Raw genomic sequence first — 17,408 nt, 5'->3', positions numbered from 1 at the left:
TCCTTTCCAGTGTCCAGACATCATTAGCTTAGGGTTTCTAAGACAAATCTGAAATTATTACCACATTATCTCCCTCACACTGTTAGTTCAAGGAAAAGTCCTTTTGCATTAAACCCTAGGATGGCCAGCTTACCCCACCAAGCTTCCTCTGTGAAATGAAAAATTAGTTAGATGCCTCACAGCAGTCAAGGCAAGCAAAACTGTGCAAACATTTGTTTAAGACTCAGGTTTCCTAGTCAAATGAATAAGAATTGTTTGGGTGAGCCCCTTTGCTTTAAGTGTATGCTGATGTATGTGTCCTGCATTTTTGCATTGCTGAAATGCTTATTCTTTTTCCAGTGCTTATATTCAGACATCTGAATGGCACATCTGAATTGCAAGAGTCATCCCTGCCCCATTTGTTTTGTAAAATGGATTGCAATGGCCTTTACACAACCTTCAGAACTAGCTCTGTGTAAAGAAATGCATTAAACAGGCTACAGGTGCTGCTCTTACAATTAACAATCAATTAGCATAGTCAGTATTAATCATTCATTTAATTTTTGATCAGTCACTACCAAAGAGGCTAGGGACATCACAAATATAGACATGAGCAATATAGGTTTATATGGGATTCTAGGGTATAAAGGCAAAACCAAATACAGTAATACAAAATGAACTGTAGTAGAAATCAGCAGAGAAGGGGAACACAAACTGTACTGCAAAATGCAGCAGACTATTAATGTAAAACTGCAGTGCATTAAAGACAATTATAGTAGTTACTCATCATAATAACCTGAAAAAAGATAAAATCATTGAGGTTACCTAAAGTGACTTCAGTTGAAGAACTCATTTTTTTCAAATCAAGCATCAGCCTATATTTATGATAAGAGTTAAGCAGCATTTAACTTTAACAAGTATAATGAAGCTGTACTTAATAAGGGTAAATATTGAAAACATAATCTATACTTGGCACAGAGTTTCAGTTGCTTGTCAAAAGGACAGCAAACCCTACAGACCCACAATGGTTCCCTTCCTGAGTCATCACCCAGTCACAAATACAACTGTAGAATGTTCACTTGCATAGATAGTGGCTACCATGTTGGGAGAATGTCATAACTTCAAATTCAGATTTTACCAGTAGGGCTATGGTAGATGCAGACCCCTGGGTGATGTTTGGAAGTTTTGTCCTCTGTAAAAAAGATAATTATGCTACTTTTTGTGTAAGCAAATGCCATTTCATTGAGTTGTTTCTCTCTCTGATTGGCATTTGATCAGGATTTTTGCAATGCATTACATTTTAGTTGAATGCACAGACATGGCAAGCGCAAGCACTTGGTAAATTACAAAAAAATATCAGACAGCTAACAGATGGTGAACAGTGATTTACAGTTGAGAATGAGTTCAACAGGGATAGGGACATAGCAAAATTGGAGAATGCAGCCACCATGGCAGAAGACGCAAGGGAAGATTAACGTATAGTTAAATACTTGACTGTTGTAGGCTACACACTCAAGTGTGACAGCCATTTCTGTGCATTTAAAGTGTTTTTATCTGCTTTATTTTCTGAAAAAAACACAAAAACAAACAAAAAAAATACTTGTTTTCCTGCCTTTCTAAGCTAGTATAGTCCACTTTTCAGGTTAGTGCTGAATTCAGGGCTGTGTTACAAGTTTCTGTGTTTGCCCATACCTTACTTGGATAGAAAGAAGTTTCTCTGTTCACCTGTGAGAGAGGGGAGCTTTGAGTAGCCTATCTGTCCCTGGAGGAGTGGTTTTAGCCCAGAAAATAGTAGTTTATTGGCCATTTTGGGCTAATTTCTATCTATTTCATTTTCCTGCTATAAAACCCGCATTTGCAAGGTTTTTGTGCTTGTATGCAGCTCAGCAAGCTCCTGCCTGGTGCCCTGCAGAGTTTTACAGCAGCAGAGAGACAAAAAGAGTGACTTTGGAGTGATTAAGTAGCATTTTTCTGCATTTCATTGCTGCTTTTATCTAATTCCACCTAAAACGATGATTTTTTAGAGTTTCTATGATTTAAAAAGTTTGTTTCAGCTACATATTGTACTTATTTTACTGTCTGCACTTTAACAAAGTCATTTTTGTGTTTAAATTACCTGTTTAACTGTTGTAGGCTGCACACTCAAGTGTGATAGCCATTTCTGTGCATTTAAAGTATTTTTTGATTGTATCTACTTTATTTCTGAAAAAAAAATACTTGTTTTCATGCCTTTCTAAGCTAGTATAGTCCAGTTTTCAGGTTAGAGCTGAATTCAGGGCTGTGTTATAAGTTTCTGTGTTTGCCCATACCTTACTTGGATAGTAGGAAGTTTCGCTATTCATCTGTGAGAGAGGGAAGCTATGAGCAGCCTATCTATCCCTGGAGGAGTGGTTTCAGCCCAGAAATTAGTAGTTTATTGGCCATTTTGGGCTAATTTCTATCTCTTTCATTTCCCTGCTATAAAACCCGCATTTGCAAGGTTTTTGTGCTTGTATATAGCTAGGGTATAACTATTCTAGTCTCAACTTTTCCTTTGGAAATAGACAAACTTTCAACTTAAGTACTCAAACCATTCACTTCTCAGCCCAGCACTTGCTCAAAACTCATAGCAAGCACTAATAAACCTTAGCAATAGACCCCCCTATACTGTAAAGAAGGACAACCCTCTCCTCCTACCACCAAACACTAATACATGCGAGAGATGCAATTATACAGCCAAACTAGCGGCTAAGCTCTCTCAACCCAAGACTGGACCAGACAGTCAAGAGGAGAAGGAAATTACTTGCATCGCACTGCCAGTCTCACATAGATCTATGAAATCAGCACTGGCAAAAAACACACATAAATACACCAAAACATACTTGGAGGCTCTTAATAAAAATCTGCAAAAGCAACAGAGACCTCCAAAGCAGACATCCAAGCAACCTCCACCCCCAACACAAACCATGAAACACATACTCCACAAAACCAGTGTGCCACGCAATCACAGCCCTTAAGGCAAAATAACATACCCAACACACTAGTAATAGATGACTCTATAGTCAGGCACACTGACGTCCCACTCACTAGGCTGAACAAGGAGAAAGTTACTGTTAGCTGCCTGTCGGGTGCCAGTATCCGCCACATAACACAAGCACTCAGGTCACTCCAGAACAAGTACAAATATGACTCTGTCATTGCTCATGTTGGTGTGAATGACTTGAGCTATACCTCCCTGGACTACATGAAAAGAGAGGGACTATATTAGAACACCAAACATTCAAAATTTCGAGTGTTCTAATATCGACCCATTTTCAGCGAATGCTGAAAATATCAAAGAAACAGAAAACCAAATTTTTTCCTAGGGAAAGAATTTGGTTGTCCGTTTCTGTTGCTTCAGTATTTTCAGCACTGTGGTGGAAAGTTACGGGTTGGATTCAGGTAAGTGTGCGATTGTGTGGACGTGAGGGTTAGGGCGGGTTAGGTGAGTAGGGTTAGGGCGCGGGTGTGGTGACTGTGCGATAGTGACGGACCTTAGGGTTAGTTTGGATTAAGGTAAGTGGATAGTGGTGTATGTATAGTTTAGTGTAGGGTTAGGTGTAAGAGTTTAGGTGTATGTGCGTGGATTGCTGTTTATTTGGTGTGCTTGTGTTGTGTTTATGTGTTTTGGAACAGCAAATTTTTTCCCTAGGAAAAAAATTCACTGTTCTGTATGTTCGATGTTTTAATTTTTCGATTGATAGGGTACGATATTAGAACACTTGAAATTTTGAAAGTTCAGTATTCTAATATAGACCTGAAAAGAGACACAGAAGAGCTCTCTGATCATGTAGCCCTGGCCGGTATGACCCTGACCCTGAGTAGCATCCTGCCCTCACCAAGAATGATACCATGGTATAAAGAAAAAAATATAAATTTCAACAATTGGCTAAGCTTCTGGTCTCATTCAAAGGGGATCCAGAGTCTGTCAGCCTGGGATGACATGCTCGACAAGCTACGCTGCTTCGCTAGAGATGGCTTGCACCTGTCACCCTTAGGCTTTCGAATACTGGCCAAGGCTCTTGCCACCCCCATAGTGCCTTTTTTTTGGCAATGCTCAAAAGACAAACCCACCACCGTAAATAGCACAAGTAACAAAAAATGGAGGGTAATGCTACTCAATGCCAGAAGTCTAAACCTCAAAATGCATGCACTCAAGGCACTCCTCAGTATGGAGAAAATCGATATATGTGCAGTAACAGAAACCTGGTATAAGGCTCCAGAGAGCACCCCAGCACTACCAGGCTACAACTCATACCATACATTTCAGCCAGAAAACCCGAAGCAAAATACAAAAGGCAGGGGCGTATCCATATTCATCAAGGATACCCACACCTCCAGGTTAGTGGCACAGCACAATGCTTCAGAGATCATCCACGTGCAACTAACAATGGGCAAAATGGCAATTCAAATTGTAGCTTGTTACAGATCACCCGCCATGTCCCAGGACCCCCATTCCGCATTTTTGGAAACACTGGGAAACATAAAGGTCCTACCAAACACCTTGATATTGGGTGATTTCAATTACCCAAACATTAACAGGGAGAACTATTCAAGTACTAACTCCCTTGCCTAACATTTCCTAGAATTTATAAATTCAAACACTCTGGATCAACAGGTCAACACCCCCACCAGAGGTGACAACACATTGGACCTGGTCATCACCAACATGGGTGACTGGTGTTCCACACCAGAGGTCAACACCTCGCTAGTTAGATCTGACCATGAACTAATCACATTGGATATCCACATTCTGCCCCCACCCCTGGTCAAAGAAACCACTGTGAAAAACTTTTCAAAAGCAAACTTCACATTACTTAAGACCAAGGTGGAAAGTTTCAAATCTCACATGGTAAAGGATAATGCTGCCCAGGCTGCAAAATCCTTTACTAATGCACTCTACGGGCACCTACAAGAATGCATGGATCATGCTATCCCAAGCAAAACCAAGACTCACTCCTCTAAGAAAAGGAAACCAGTCTGGTGGACCCCTGCCATAAACAAGCTATACAATAGAAGGAGGGAACTAGTACAGAAAAGAGTAAAATCCCAAGAGGGGAAGACATCCCTGATCAGTATCAGCAAGAAACTATGATCCCTCATAAAATCATACAAGGCTAGCTTCGAAAGAAAAATTGCCAAGGACTCCAAAGATAACTACAAGGCATTCTTTAGCTATGTCAAGAATCTAAGTGGCAATTCCCAGATCTGCTCAGAGTTAGTACAGAATGGCACAAAATACACTGAACCGACCGATTTCGCCAACATCCTGGCAGACAGGTTCAGTGCAAACTTCACCCCCCTCTTACAACCAGAAGGGCCCATAATCATACCAGAAGAATGTGGTGCCCCTGAAATCACAGACACTCAGGTAAAACAGCCCTCTCCAAAGCCAAAAACACAGCATCAATGAGACCTGATGGTGTCCCAGGCTGCGTACATGAGCTCAAAGATGAACTAACCCGTCGCTTAAACACACTGTTCAAAGTCAGCCTCTCCACAGGCTACGTGCCTATAGAGTGGCATACAGCAATGGCTATTCCGCTCCACAAAGGTGGAGCCACAACAGACCCCAGGAACTATCGCCCTATAAGCCTGACTAGCTTGGTCTGCAAGGCTATAGAGCGCATCATCATGGATCTCATTAACAGAGACATTGGGAACCTCCAAACACTGGACCCTACACAGTTTGGCTTTGTTAAGGGCAGCTCATGCCTCCTAAACCTGGTGAATTTATTTGAGGCAGTTACCAAGGCTATAGACAAGGGAAAGGCCTTTGACACCATTCCCTATTCTGGTTATAGACAAGCTCACCAGCCTAAACATAAACCCCTACTTCATAAGATGAGTTGCCAACTGGCTCATGGACAGAACCCACATGGTAAGAGATGCACGAGATAGGTCTGACTCTAAACTGGTTACAAGTGGCATTCCCCAGGGCTCAGTCCTAGGACTGCTCCTGTTCGGTATATACTTCTCAGAGGTACAGGCAAGCACAGGAGGACTATGGGTGACCAAGTTCTCAGACGACTGCAAACTAGAGGCTATAATTGACTCTCCGGCTGACACACACATCCTCCAAAATTGTTTTTTTCTGAGACAGATACCTGGTGTCAAAACCATGGCCTCAAGCTAAATGCCAAAAAGTGCATAGTCATCTCCTTTGGAAAAAACACCCACAAACTACCATATAGGTGGTAGCCCCTAAATACGGAAGACAAAATAAGGGATCTGGGTACCCAAGTCGATAGTAATCTCTCCATTTATAATCACATTGCCGAAGTGGTTGGAAAATTCTTCTTTGTGGCCCACCTAATCACAAAAGGGTTTGCATCCAGATCAAAAGAGGTCATTGTGCCCCTCTATGCATCACTCATCAGACCCATCACAGAGTACAATGCCCCATTTGGGATATAGCTTACAAGACACCTGCAACAGCTGGAAAGACCACATAAGTACCTCACCAAGAGAATCACTGGCCTCAAACAGATGCCCTATGCAGCTCAACTGAATAAACTCCAGCTGTACTCGGTTGCATACCGCCTACTCAGAGGTGATCTCTGCCTGACATACAAGGTCATGTCCAACCCAGAATTGATGGACATGCTCCACCTAAAGAAAACCATATCCCCTCGAGCCACACGCTCTAGGGATCTAAACCTCACCACAACAATAAATGGACATGCTGGAGTGATAGATTCCTGTCCCAGAGACTTCCCATGCTCTGGAACAAGATTCCAATCTACATTAGGCAGAGCTCCTCATAACACTCTTCAAGAGAAACCTTGACGAGGGGATGGGAAACAGGAAGTTTACCCCAGGGATCACTTCAGTGGATCTGCTGGACAGAAGCACAGGGAACTAATCTAAGGGGGTGGCAAAAGCCAACACATTCTGGCTAGGCTTATAAATGCCTTTGGGCAGATAGCCTAGTACCTACCTATGAAATTATGAATCTAAATAATGCTAAGATTGCAAGGAAAGGCAAAACAGAGATAAACAAAACCAAGAGACAACATCCATCACATGATGTCAAAGGCAACCTTCATCATGAAATACTATCACAAAGTGATTCACAGGTAAACTGCATGGAAATTAATGTGTTGAAATGTAATTTAGTGTAGTCCAAATATGCACTAGCTAGCTTTCAGAGAAATATAGACATCAAAGACTGGTAGTGTGGGATGGAAATTATAGGAAAAATAAACACCTGAACTATTGTTTCAAAATAGAAGTAAACCTGAGAAGCATTTATGAAATGGAGATTCTTTTCCATACTACCAGTGGTCTAAGCACTGACATGGAACTTTGCCAGAGTGTGGTTCCATGAATATCAGGGAACAAGTCTCATGTTGTGGACAGAACAGCACTATATCAGCTGATCATTTAAGAGTTAGATATTTATTTATTTATTTATTTATTTATTTATTTATTTATTTATTTATTTTTTTGCTACCCAGGTAAGCCTACTGAATGCAATGTTCCCTTTGTAATGGCATTCTCTGTTTAAGTCATTGTGGAGTTATAAGCCTGAGTGGTTCAGGAATATGAGGATGTTTTTTGGTTGACTACTGTAACCGTAAGTAAATATGAGTACATATCAGATTTATAACCAGTGATCATTCCGGAAGAAGTAAATTAATTTCAAGTTGCCTAAAAAAGGTCACATTAGCCTTTTGGTTTAGAGAATATTCAAAAGGATGTGTAACTAAGGAAAAGAGACTATAAAAACCCTGTATTACGAAGTAGATTCATGTCATAACCCTTCAAGTCAGCTATTTTTTTCTCTCAGATAATACAAAAAATGAATGATTGTACATGGCACATCCTAAAACTGACAAATGCTAAAACTTTTGAGCTTCAAGTTCTGATGTGGTAATCATAACAGCAAGCTGTTTCTAATTAGATTGTTCTACCTAAAACATACAACGACAACACAGTGGGAGGTGATAAGCTGGTCCATGCCAAGCATGGCAGACTATAGCTAAACCAAAGCAGACTGCACACAGTACCTTTTAAAAACAAGTGTAGCAGCTTCAAGTTCAGGAATTTGCATTGCTTCCAGTTTGGTGACAAAATTATCTGGATTTTTACTTTTTTTGTATTTTTAGGCTTTTCATAACAGAGTAGATTTCCCTACAAGCTGTTTTTCAGAATCCTTAATCTTGTTTGTCATGGAAATATTTACAGATTTTTTTTGCATCTTTCATTAAGCTTTATTAAATTTTCAGTGTAGGAGAGTCATCATAACTGGTTTCCTTGTAAGTTTATTCTTTGGCTTTTCAGTTTAGGACTGTAATTTCTACAAAACCCCAATATTTTTGACTTACTGCTACACATGTTCTGTTTGCTGGTATGCATAATTCTTTTCATTTTGTACAATTATTTGCAACATAATATTTTCTTGTGTTGAAAATCTCATGAAGAAGCTGTGTGTGTGTGTGTGTGTGTGTGTGTGTGTGTGTGTGTGTGTGTGTGTGTGTGTGTGTGTGTGTGTGAGACTTTTGAATAGCTTTTTCCACTTCTCAATACTCATTATCACTGACACTTCAGTGTATGTGTGTATGTATACATGCAAAAAGGGGTGAAATCCCAAATGTCAGTCAGTCCAGTCCATTACTATAAATATATTAAAAGCAACATTGAAATGATAAGTGGTAAAGTGAGTTGCATACTGACTTCATTCTGGAACAGCCTTTCTCTCTCAGCAGGTAATTTTAATGTTTCTGGAAGCAGGCTAGGTAGGTTTCTTTATACTGAATTCAAAAACTCATCTTCTGTGAATAAGGTCTGCTTGACTAGTGGAATGGATAAGTGTTCTTACTTCTAGTTATCCTACAAGAGGTAGCAGTTGCAGGTACTGCTGGATTCATTAACCTGATGAAATATCATTATTTTTAAACAGCTAAACTAAGGAATGCTGAAGCAGAGAATGTAAAGATGGAAGCAAGGGTGACATCTTCAGAAGGTAAGTTGCTTTGATAAAATCTGAAATGCTAATGTTGTAAACTGTAAAGGATTCATTGCTATCTCCTTTTGTATTAGTTTACATTGCATGACAGTAAAACTATTTTTAGGAAGACATCACAACTAATATTGTTATTCTGATAACATATATTGGTCTGTCAATACAGAGAGATGTAAATGAATGGTGCAGAGAGACACAGAGGGTAAGATTTTTTTCTCCAATAGTGATTCACAGCCTTTTCCATTCCTACAACCTTCAAACCAGCTCCTTTTCACTGTTACACCTCTAAACTCAACACCTTTCTCCCGCCTCCTCCTTAAATGAAGACTTTGCTTAATTTTGGCCAACATTTTAATGATTCATTCCCTAATTTAGCTACCTCTGACCATCTGGAATTCTACCTATCCCTCGCCATACTTTTTAGCAACTCTTTCCTCTTATTGCCTCTTCATCATCGTCCTCATTTAGTAATATCTAGGTTGTCTTTATTTGATGCATGTATATAAGCGCCTTTACCTTTCTTATTTACATCTCCTGAATTTTGTGGTTAATGAAGTGAACATAACTGTCAGTACCAATTACCTAGCCTTGACTTGCTTTTCTAATAAGCTGTATATCAGATTATGCACAGTGATACTACTTGTAAATATTCACATTGCACAGTCACATTATCTAAATTTTCTTAAATTGGTATAATTTATTTTGATGAATCATTCTACTGAAGATGAAGTAAGATAGGTCAAGGCTAATCTTTCTGATACATACCTCTGACTTACTATTACAGTTTTTGAGTGTTGGGATAGGTTCTGACTACACCATGACACTGAGCTAGATAAAGGGGTAGCAACAGAATGAAACAAGGAATGAGTAATCGATATATGTACTTACTGACTTTTGTCTGGTATACTGGCTATTATTACTTTTATGCTGTGCAATTTAACATCTGATGTATTGTAACTGTAATATTTTTTGTTTGTTTGTTTCCTGAAGCCTTCACTGACATGCCGGGACTTACATTTTAGCAAAAAAAGGTGAATACTTGCACAAATAACTAAATGAATCTTCTTCTTCTTTCGGCTTTTCCCAGTTAGGGGTCGCCACAGCAGAACTCCGGTCCGCTAATGATTGGCAGTAGGTTTTTACGGTGCCGAGTTGTCAGCCTGATGCCCAACCTTCAATGAAGGCACGCCCATTTTATGCATGTCTTTCGAACGTCACTCGACCGCGATAATTCATTTGTGGCACATTTGTTCTTCTCAGAGCAGTTGTGCTGTCCACTTGAAGCACTGTAACATAATGCCAAGCTAGGTAACCAGACAATTGAGGGCAAGTCAAAGCAAGGACCACATACTTATTCTCACTGTATACTTCACATTTGTACAATGTCTAGTCATTCTAAGTAAACAGCATGAAAGAAAGGAAGAAACAAACAGGGAAAGAAAATAAATATCTGAGAGGATTCAAACATCCGTCTCAGTGCCCTGTGCAACAATTACTCACAGGCACTAAGAGAGAGGACTGTGTCATGTAGGAAATCTATTGACTTTAGTGATTCAGTGTATGAATGGTGGCTTTGATACATATGCACACATAAGATCACAGGGAAAGATACAGGTACACTCCTTCTAAAGATATTCACAGACTGATTCCTCTCCATTTCATTTAATTGCATTGGTATAGAAATGCTGAACAGAATATGCCCTTTTGCAGATAACAGAACTAGATGGATAGGTTGATGCTATGACACAGACGTGGTCATTCAAATTCCAAAGATCTAGTTAAAGGTCTACTAACATGCAGGGTATTTCATTTGTACTAAATTAAATAAAATGCTATGACCTCAAAGGGAGGCATGAAAGAGTTGAGATCCTAGCACCACCTAAGTAGAATTCTGTCTTTGACCTGCCATCAGGTGTTGTACCATGAAGTTGTGGTTTGTGACAGGCATGATATCATACCCAAAAGAATGCTGAAATGTAGTGAGGGACAGCTTGTGGAAGAAAAAAGGTATCTGTTCCTCCAGAGGCATGCATACTTAAGCTTTACATAGAATGCTGTGTCCAATTCCAGCACCCTTGTTTTGGACAGGAATAGGTCAAAAGGAATGCAGTCTAGAGCAGTGAAAGCTATTCAGGTCCATTAAAGATAATCCATTGTACCACAGACTGTTCATTAGTAACCAGTACAGACATGGGGGATGTTGTAAAAATAAATATGATGCAGAGAAAAACTGTGGAAATAAACTATGACGAACAACTTTCATTCTATGTCGACTAATAGTGACATGCATAAGGATTAAGAGAAAGAACATTCATTGTGGGGAAAAATAACCTGTTACTGAATATGTAAGAATAATATAATATTCTGGTGATTAGAGGTATATGCAGCTGTGCTTAAATTATTCAAGCACATAATATAAACAGTATGAAACATGTAGGTTACTGGAAGTAAAGTAAACAAAACAGAGAAACTAGTTGGCTTAAAACTTTGTTGATGAGCTCAGTCACAGTCATTTCCAAAAATCATGAAACCCAGGTAGTGTTCCAAAGCAACAAGCCTTTATTCATCACAGAAAAGTGATCCTCAGTAACAAAAAAACAGAAATATTTTAACAATATTAAACATATCAGCTTTTATATACCTAGAAGTATTTGTGAAAGATGTACTGGAAGTAATTAAAGATTACATTGGCTGTAGAAAACTTTCTGACACTGTCCTTCTGTCATATTCTATGCATAGCAATACACAGAATTTACTTTGTCTCCAAACATTTTTTCTTCTTGATCGCTCAAAAAACTGAAAAACAGAAGCTGAAACTGAGGCATTATAAAGGTCTTAAGTACCACAGGGTGAGAAGATGGAAAGATGGGGTTTATAGCATTTATTAACCTCCTACTCAGCACTGATCTCTGTTCATCACTCCTAATAGGTATAACATTAGTTTATAATCTTTTTATGTTGCAGAAGGGTGTATCAGTGGCTACTGCTTTGCTGCTATTTTATTCTTTGGCTAACATGGTTTCTATCTCACTTGGAATTACTCTTTGCCTCAACCATCATTGGTAGTGTACAGGGATGAAGCCCTGAATATGTCCCAGGTTAGATTTTAAGCACTTGCCAGAGCTGGCGAGAGAGGATTTGCACAACAATCTAGTGGGGTTCAAGGTGGAGTAGGAGGCATATAGCCACAATCCTTTAGAAAAAATGAAACATTATGTTGTGTATCCTGGACTGGGCTTTCAGCATATCAAGCCACCATTATAACTGAATATATAGATATATCTATTCATAGGTTAATACACTGTGGGCCACAAAGGAAATGTGGGTAGCTTGCCCACCATCAAGGTGGTAATGTTAGGACATAAAAACACTCTCACTTTCAGGATGTCAGTGAGGACACAAACTGCCCTCATAGCTGTTTACATGACGACACCACTAACTAACTCTCAACTTTGCATTGTAAAGAGGTATTTCCCTTCTAAAGGGGAACAGATGGACAAAGTCCAATTTGGGGAAGCTTGATGGTCAGCAGGCAAAGGTACAAAGAGTTCCTAAGAGTCTGCTCTGTATCTTAGTAATATGGCATCATTGACATCCTTCCTTCAGACACTTCGCTGTCCTCATTTACAATGACAGCATTGTGAACCACTGCTTTCACTGAGAATAGACAGAATGTCAGTGCATCTTTTTCAGTGAATCCCTTAGATATTTTAATTTATCGTTAAGCAAAAACTAAATGAAAACTCCAGCTAAGCTAGAACTTCCAATGAGTGACCTCCAAAACCTCCTGTAACAGAGGCACATGGGATATATGCAAATGACCCTTATGAACATAAGGTGTTTCAGCTATTTGGCAATTCTGATTGCCCATGACTTTTACATTTGAAATCATTTTAATGGACAATTTCAGGCCAATAAAGCCAAACCCCACTAGCTATGGATATGAATATTTCGGCCATGTTATGACCTCATCGGCATATCACAAGCAGAGTGTTTGACTAAGTATAAGAAACACAGGGTTGTTATACCCAGCTGATGTTCATTATCATTAGGGTGACTGCAAAATATCCCAACTAACAAATCAAAACAAAGAGTGAGAAGGTCACACTGAAAAAAACAATCAGTAAAAACTAAATGGACTCCAGCCAAGCTTGGATGGAGTTTTCATTTAGTTTTTACTGATTATTTTTTCAGTGTGACTTTCTCACTCTTTGTTTTAATTTGTTAGTTGGGATATTTTGCAGTCACCCTAATGATAATGGACATCAGCTGGGTATAACAACCCTGTGTTTCTTATGCTTAGTCAAACACTCTGCTTGTGCTATGCTGATGAGGTCATAACAAGGCCAAAATATGCATATCCATAGCTAGTGGGGTTTGGCTTTATTGGCCTGAAATTGTCCATTAAAACGATTTCAAACGTAAAAGTCATGGGCAATCAGAATTGCTCACTGGAAGTTTTAGCTTGGCTGGAGTTTTCATTTAGTTTTTACTGATTGTTTTTTAGTGTGACCTTCTCACTCTTTGTTTTAATTTATCACTAAGCCAATTCTTATTTAACTGACACTTCACAGGTAGCTAAGTAATATGTAGTCCAGGAGATCATTTACAAGCCTAACCCAATTTTCCAATTAACCCAGATCATTACCTGGTTAAGTGACTTATTCAGAGTCACACATTAGGCAAAAGGTATTTAAGAAGCTAAACCCATGGACTACAGAAAGCAGCCTCTTAAGGGCTCATAGGGGATTCACTCCTTGCTGCACAAATACTCATAGTCTTAATCCTCTGAACTATTTTTTCTCTGTAATGCACAGATCTTTCTTTGCTGAATGAAATGATCCCTCAGTTGTCTGCCATTCTGAACTGTTCACCTTCCTTTCATTGCTGCCTAAGTTGCTGACTCTGCTGTTGCTGAGAAATCATACTAAAAGAGCTAGCTAGTTGGTAATGCAATAAAAGTGTTGTCTATAGAACAATACTTTTTATCTTACTTTATTTAGAAAAGTTTTGTTTAAGCTTCTATTACCACACAATCAGTCTACATATTATCACCTGTAATATGACCCTGCAGACACCTTGCTGTGTGAGCATTCCTTGGCCAAAAGTAAGAAATGTCATGTGCACTATGACACAGGGTAGAACAGGATTTCATACACACTTTGTGCACCACTTATGTAAGGTCTTGTGAAACAATAAACATCGAGCCATGCGTTATTGACATATTGGCATTATTTTTATGAGAATGAAAGAATTAGTTTCTGGAGAGAACAGAAAACTCTGAGATGAGGAAAATGCAATTAGCACGTAAATTCCTTTAAATATCAAACTCTAGCCATGTTTACTACACTTCAAAGAATTAATTCCTAAATTCCTGTAATTATCTTTTTCTCATAGCATCACTTAGAGAGAAGTCATCCCAGTTACAGATGGAAGAAATTCTACACAAAAGAGGTTTGTATAAGATAATAATTTACTTTGCCTTGCTTTTTTATTTTATTTAGTTAGTTAGTTCGTTATCGTAGCTCTCATTTTTTTCAAAAACATTTTTATTTTTTCATTATAAAAATACGCAAATGTACATATAACAAATACAATAAAACAATAACAAAACTATTTACAATATTTACATTCATCCATGACAAACAATCATTTTATCCATGAGAAGTTATCAGTATTTGTTCAAAAGGTTTTCCAATTTTTGCCATGCTGTTTTTTATGAGTAATGTTATGAGTTCTATAACATTTGGTTTGCAGTTCTTTTTTATAAACAACTTTTGCTAAATTAATAAAATCTTTAAACATAAAATCTTGTTTACTTTTCCACTTCAAAAGTAATAACTTTTCTGGCATTTGCAAGAACTGACCAGAGTAACTGAATCTGAGACTTAGGTATTACCTTAGGTATAGGAACACTGAATAGGATTACTGAGTTGGAAATGTGACAGTTATCAGACCATAAAGCATTTACAAAATATCTGAAGTCTTTCTAGTATTGAACAACACTTCTACATTCAATGACCATGTGAACCCAGTTGGCCTCAAGTAATTCATCACATTTCCAGCATTTACTTTCACTGTTATTGAGTATAAGATTTATTTTATGTGGAGTATAGAAACTCCTATTTATAAGTTTCCATGTATACAGTCTCCAATATAATGAAGACGGGGTACCATATGCAGAATTCAATAATAATTTTTTGGATTCATCAGATATTTGTTCTACATTAATCTTTATATAGTAATTCCAAAAATCTGAGTCAAACTTTAGAGTGTCTTATCTTAGTATCTTATAGATAGATAAGATACTTAATTTTTGATTATCTGTCTTTTCAAGACACCTAATAAAAAGTTTAATCAAACTAGGTATAGATTCAGTCTCTAGGTTTATTGATGCTCTCAGTTTGTTTTCTATAAACTGCCATAATGAGTGTATAAACAACCACCTGTCTTGACTATTATCAAAACTACATAAAAGAGTGTTTAGTGATTTAATGCTCTTATTTTCAATAAACTGATACCAGAATATCAAATTATTTTCCTTTACTTTTTGCATCGCATTGATGTTAAAAGAATCTAGGCAATCAGGGGAGTATGCTACAGGGAATATAATAAATAGAAATTGTTTAATGTTGTAATTACAATTAATTATTTTTGCATCACATTGATGATGAAAGAATCTAGGCAATCAAGGGGAGTATGCTACTGGGAATATAATAAATAGAAATTGTTTAATGTTGTAATTACAATTAATTATTTTTGCATCACATTGATGATGAAAGAATCTAGGCAATCAGGGGAGTATGCTATAGGGAATATAAGAAATAGAAATTGTTTAATGTTATAATTACAATCAATTATATTTTTAAAGTTATTAAATATTTGATTAATGCCATAAAAATAATCAAACTTCTTATTAAACAAAATTCATGTAAAAGCCAATTAACTCTACTTATTCCATATTGTTCCTTAAATTGATTTTCTGTAGTTCTGACATCAGTTATATGAATCTCATGTATTATTTTCCAGCCAGATATATAGGTAGGTGTGATCCAATGTAATATTACATTAATTATAACTGATTTGGAATAAAGATTTAAGCTAGGGAATGCTATCCCATTACTGTTCCAAGTGCTAATGTGCCATTTATATGCAATCCTAGGTTTTAAGGGAAACCATAAAAAATTAAGTAGCATGGAATCTAAATTTTTGAATACGTTTTTGGGAGGGGTTAGTATCAATGACTGTATATAAAACAAAATTTTAGGTAAAATTATCATTTTAATTAAAGAGAGCTTATCCTCCATTGTGAAGAACATTTGACTTTGTCTTTTGATTAGTTCACTAAAGGTGGTTATTAAATTAATGTAGTTTAGTTTAACAGACTCTTTCCATGTACTCTTTATACTGACACCCAAATATTCTAATACATCATTCTCCCAATTAAACAGGCTATTCTCTCTTAGGTTTTTGTTGATCTTTTTGTTAATTAGTAATGTTTTGGATTTATTATGATTAAATTTAAGCCCTGAAATTCTTTCAAAATTGCTTAAGGTATTTATAACATCATGCAAAGAACCATCAGTATCACACAATGTTAGCAACATATCACCAGCAAATAATTGTATTTTAGGACAATAGTCCTTATTAATTTGAAAGCCTTTTATATTTTGCTTGTTTCTGATATATGTAGTAAAAGGTTCCATTGAAAGAGCAAACAATAATGGTGACAAAGGACAACCTTGTCCAGTTCCCTTGAGGATTTATAGTGGTGAGGATAGATATGATCCAATTTTCACATAAGCTTGTGCCCCACTATAAATTTTCATTAATAAGTTGACAAAATCTAAGGAGAATTCAAAACCAGTCAGAATTATTTGTAGATAAGACCAACTAATAGAATCAAAAGCCTTTTCTATGTCTAGGCTGATAGTTGTTTTTTTTATTTGCATGCTATGTATATTAATGATAGTAATTTAATAATGTTATCTTGTACTTTTCTATGAAGAATGAACCCTGTCTGATCATTATATATTAGATTAGGTAATATTATCTTTATCCTATTAGCTAATATTGTCATGAAAATTTTATAATCAGTGTTTAGTAATGCAATTGGCCTATATGAATCACAAGATTTGGGGTCCTTACCTTGTTTTAATATGGGGGAGATAATTGAGTATTTCCATGATGGGGGTGTTTTACATTTTTGCTTAACCACAGTAAAGGAAGTCATCATTTTCTTTATTATATATTCAGGAAAAATCTTATATAGTTCAGGAATTATTCCATCCAGTCCTGGAACTTTATTATCTTTTAAATTTTTTATTTGCTCTTTCACTTCTGTTAGTGTTACTTGTCTATTTAATATGTTATTTTGTTGCATTGACACCTTAGTTATATTTTCTTGAATAAAAGCATTTATTAAATTATCTGTCTCCAAAAG

At 37.2% G+C, this 17,408-nt stretch overlaps 1 protein-coding gene across 4 annotated transcripts in view; it reads left to right on the top strand.

Moving 5' to 3' along the window:
• The window catches only part of TRAF3IP3 (TRAF3 interacting protein 3), a 967,079-nt gene that overhangs the window by 905,380 nt on the left and 44,291 nt on the right, over positions 1–17,408 (top strand). For all 4 annotated transcript variants that reach the window (XM_044077128.1, XM_044077127.1, XM_044077126.1 and 1 more), the window contains 2 exons: positions 8,903–8,965; positions 14,363–14,419. In XM_044077128.1, the coding sequence (XP_043933063.1) occupies positions 8,903–8,965; positions 14,363–14,419 (120 nt within the window). The remainder of the gene's footprint in view (positions 1–8,902; positions 8,966–14,362; positions 14,420–17,408) is intronic.

This window comes from Protopterus annectens, chromosome 7.part0, assembly GCF_019279795.1.
Source record: "Protopterus annectens isolate FY-2018-M chromosome 7.part0, PAN1.0, whole genome shotgun sequence".
Taxonomy (NCBI): domain Eukaryota; kingdom Metazoa; phylum Chordata; order Ceratodontiformes; family Protopteridae; genus Protopterus; species Protopterus annectens.
This window is presented reverse-complemented; position numbering and strand designations above follow the sequence as displayed.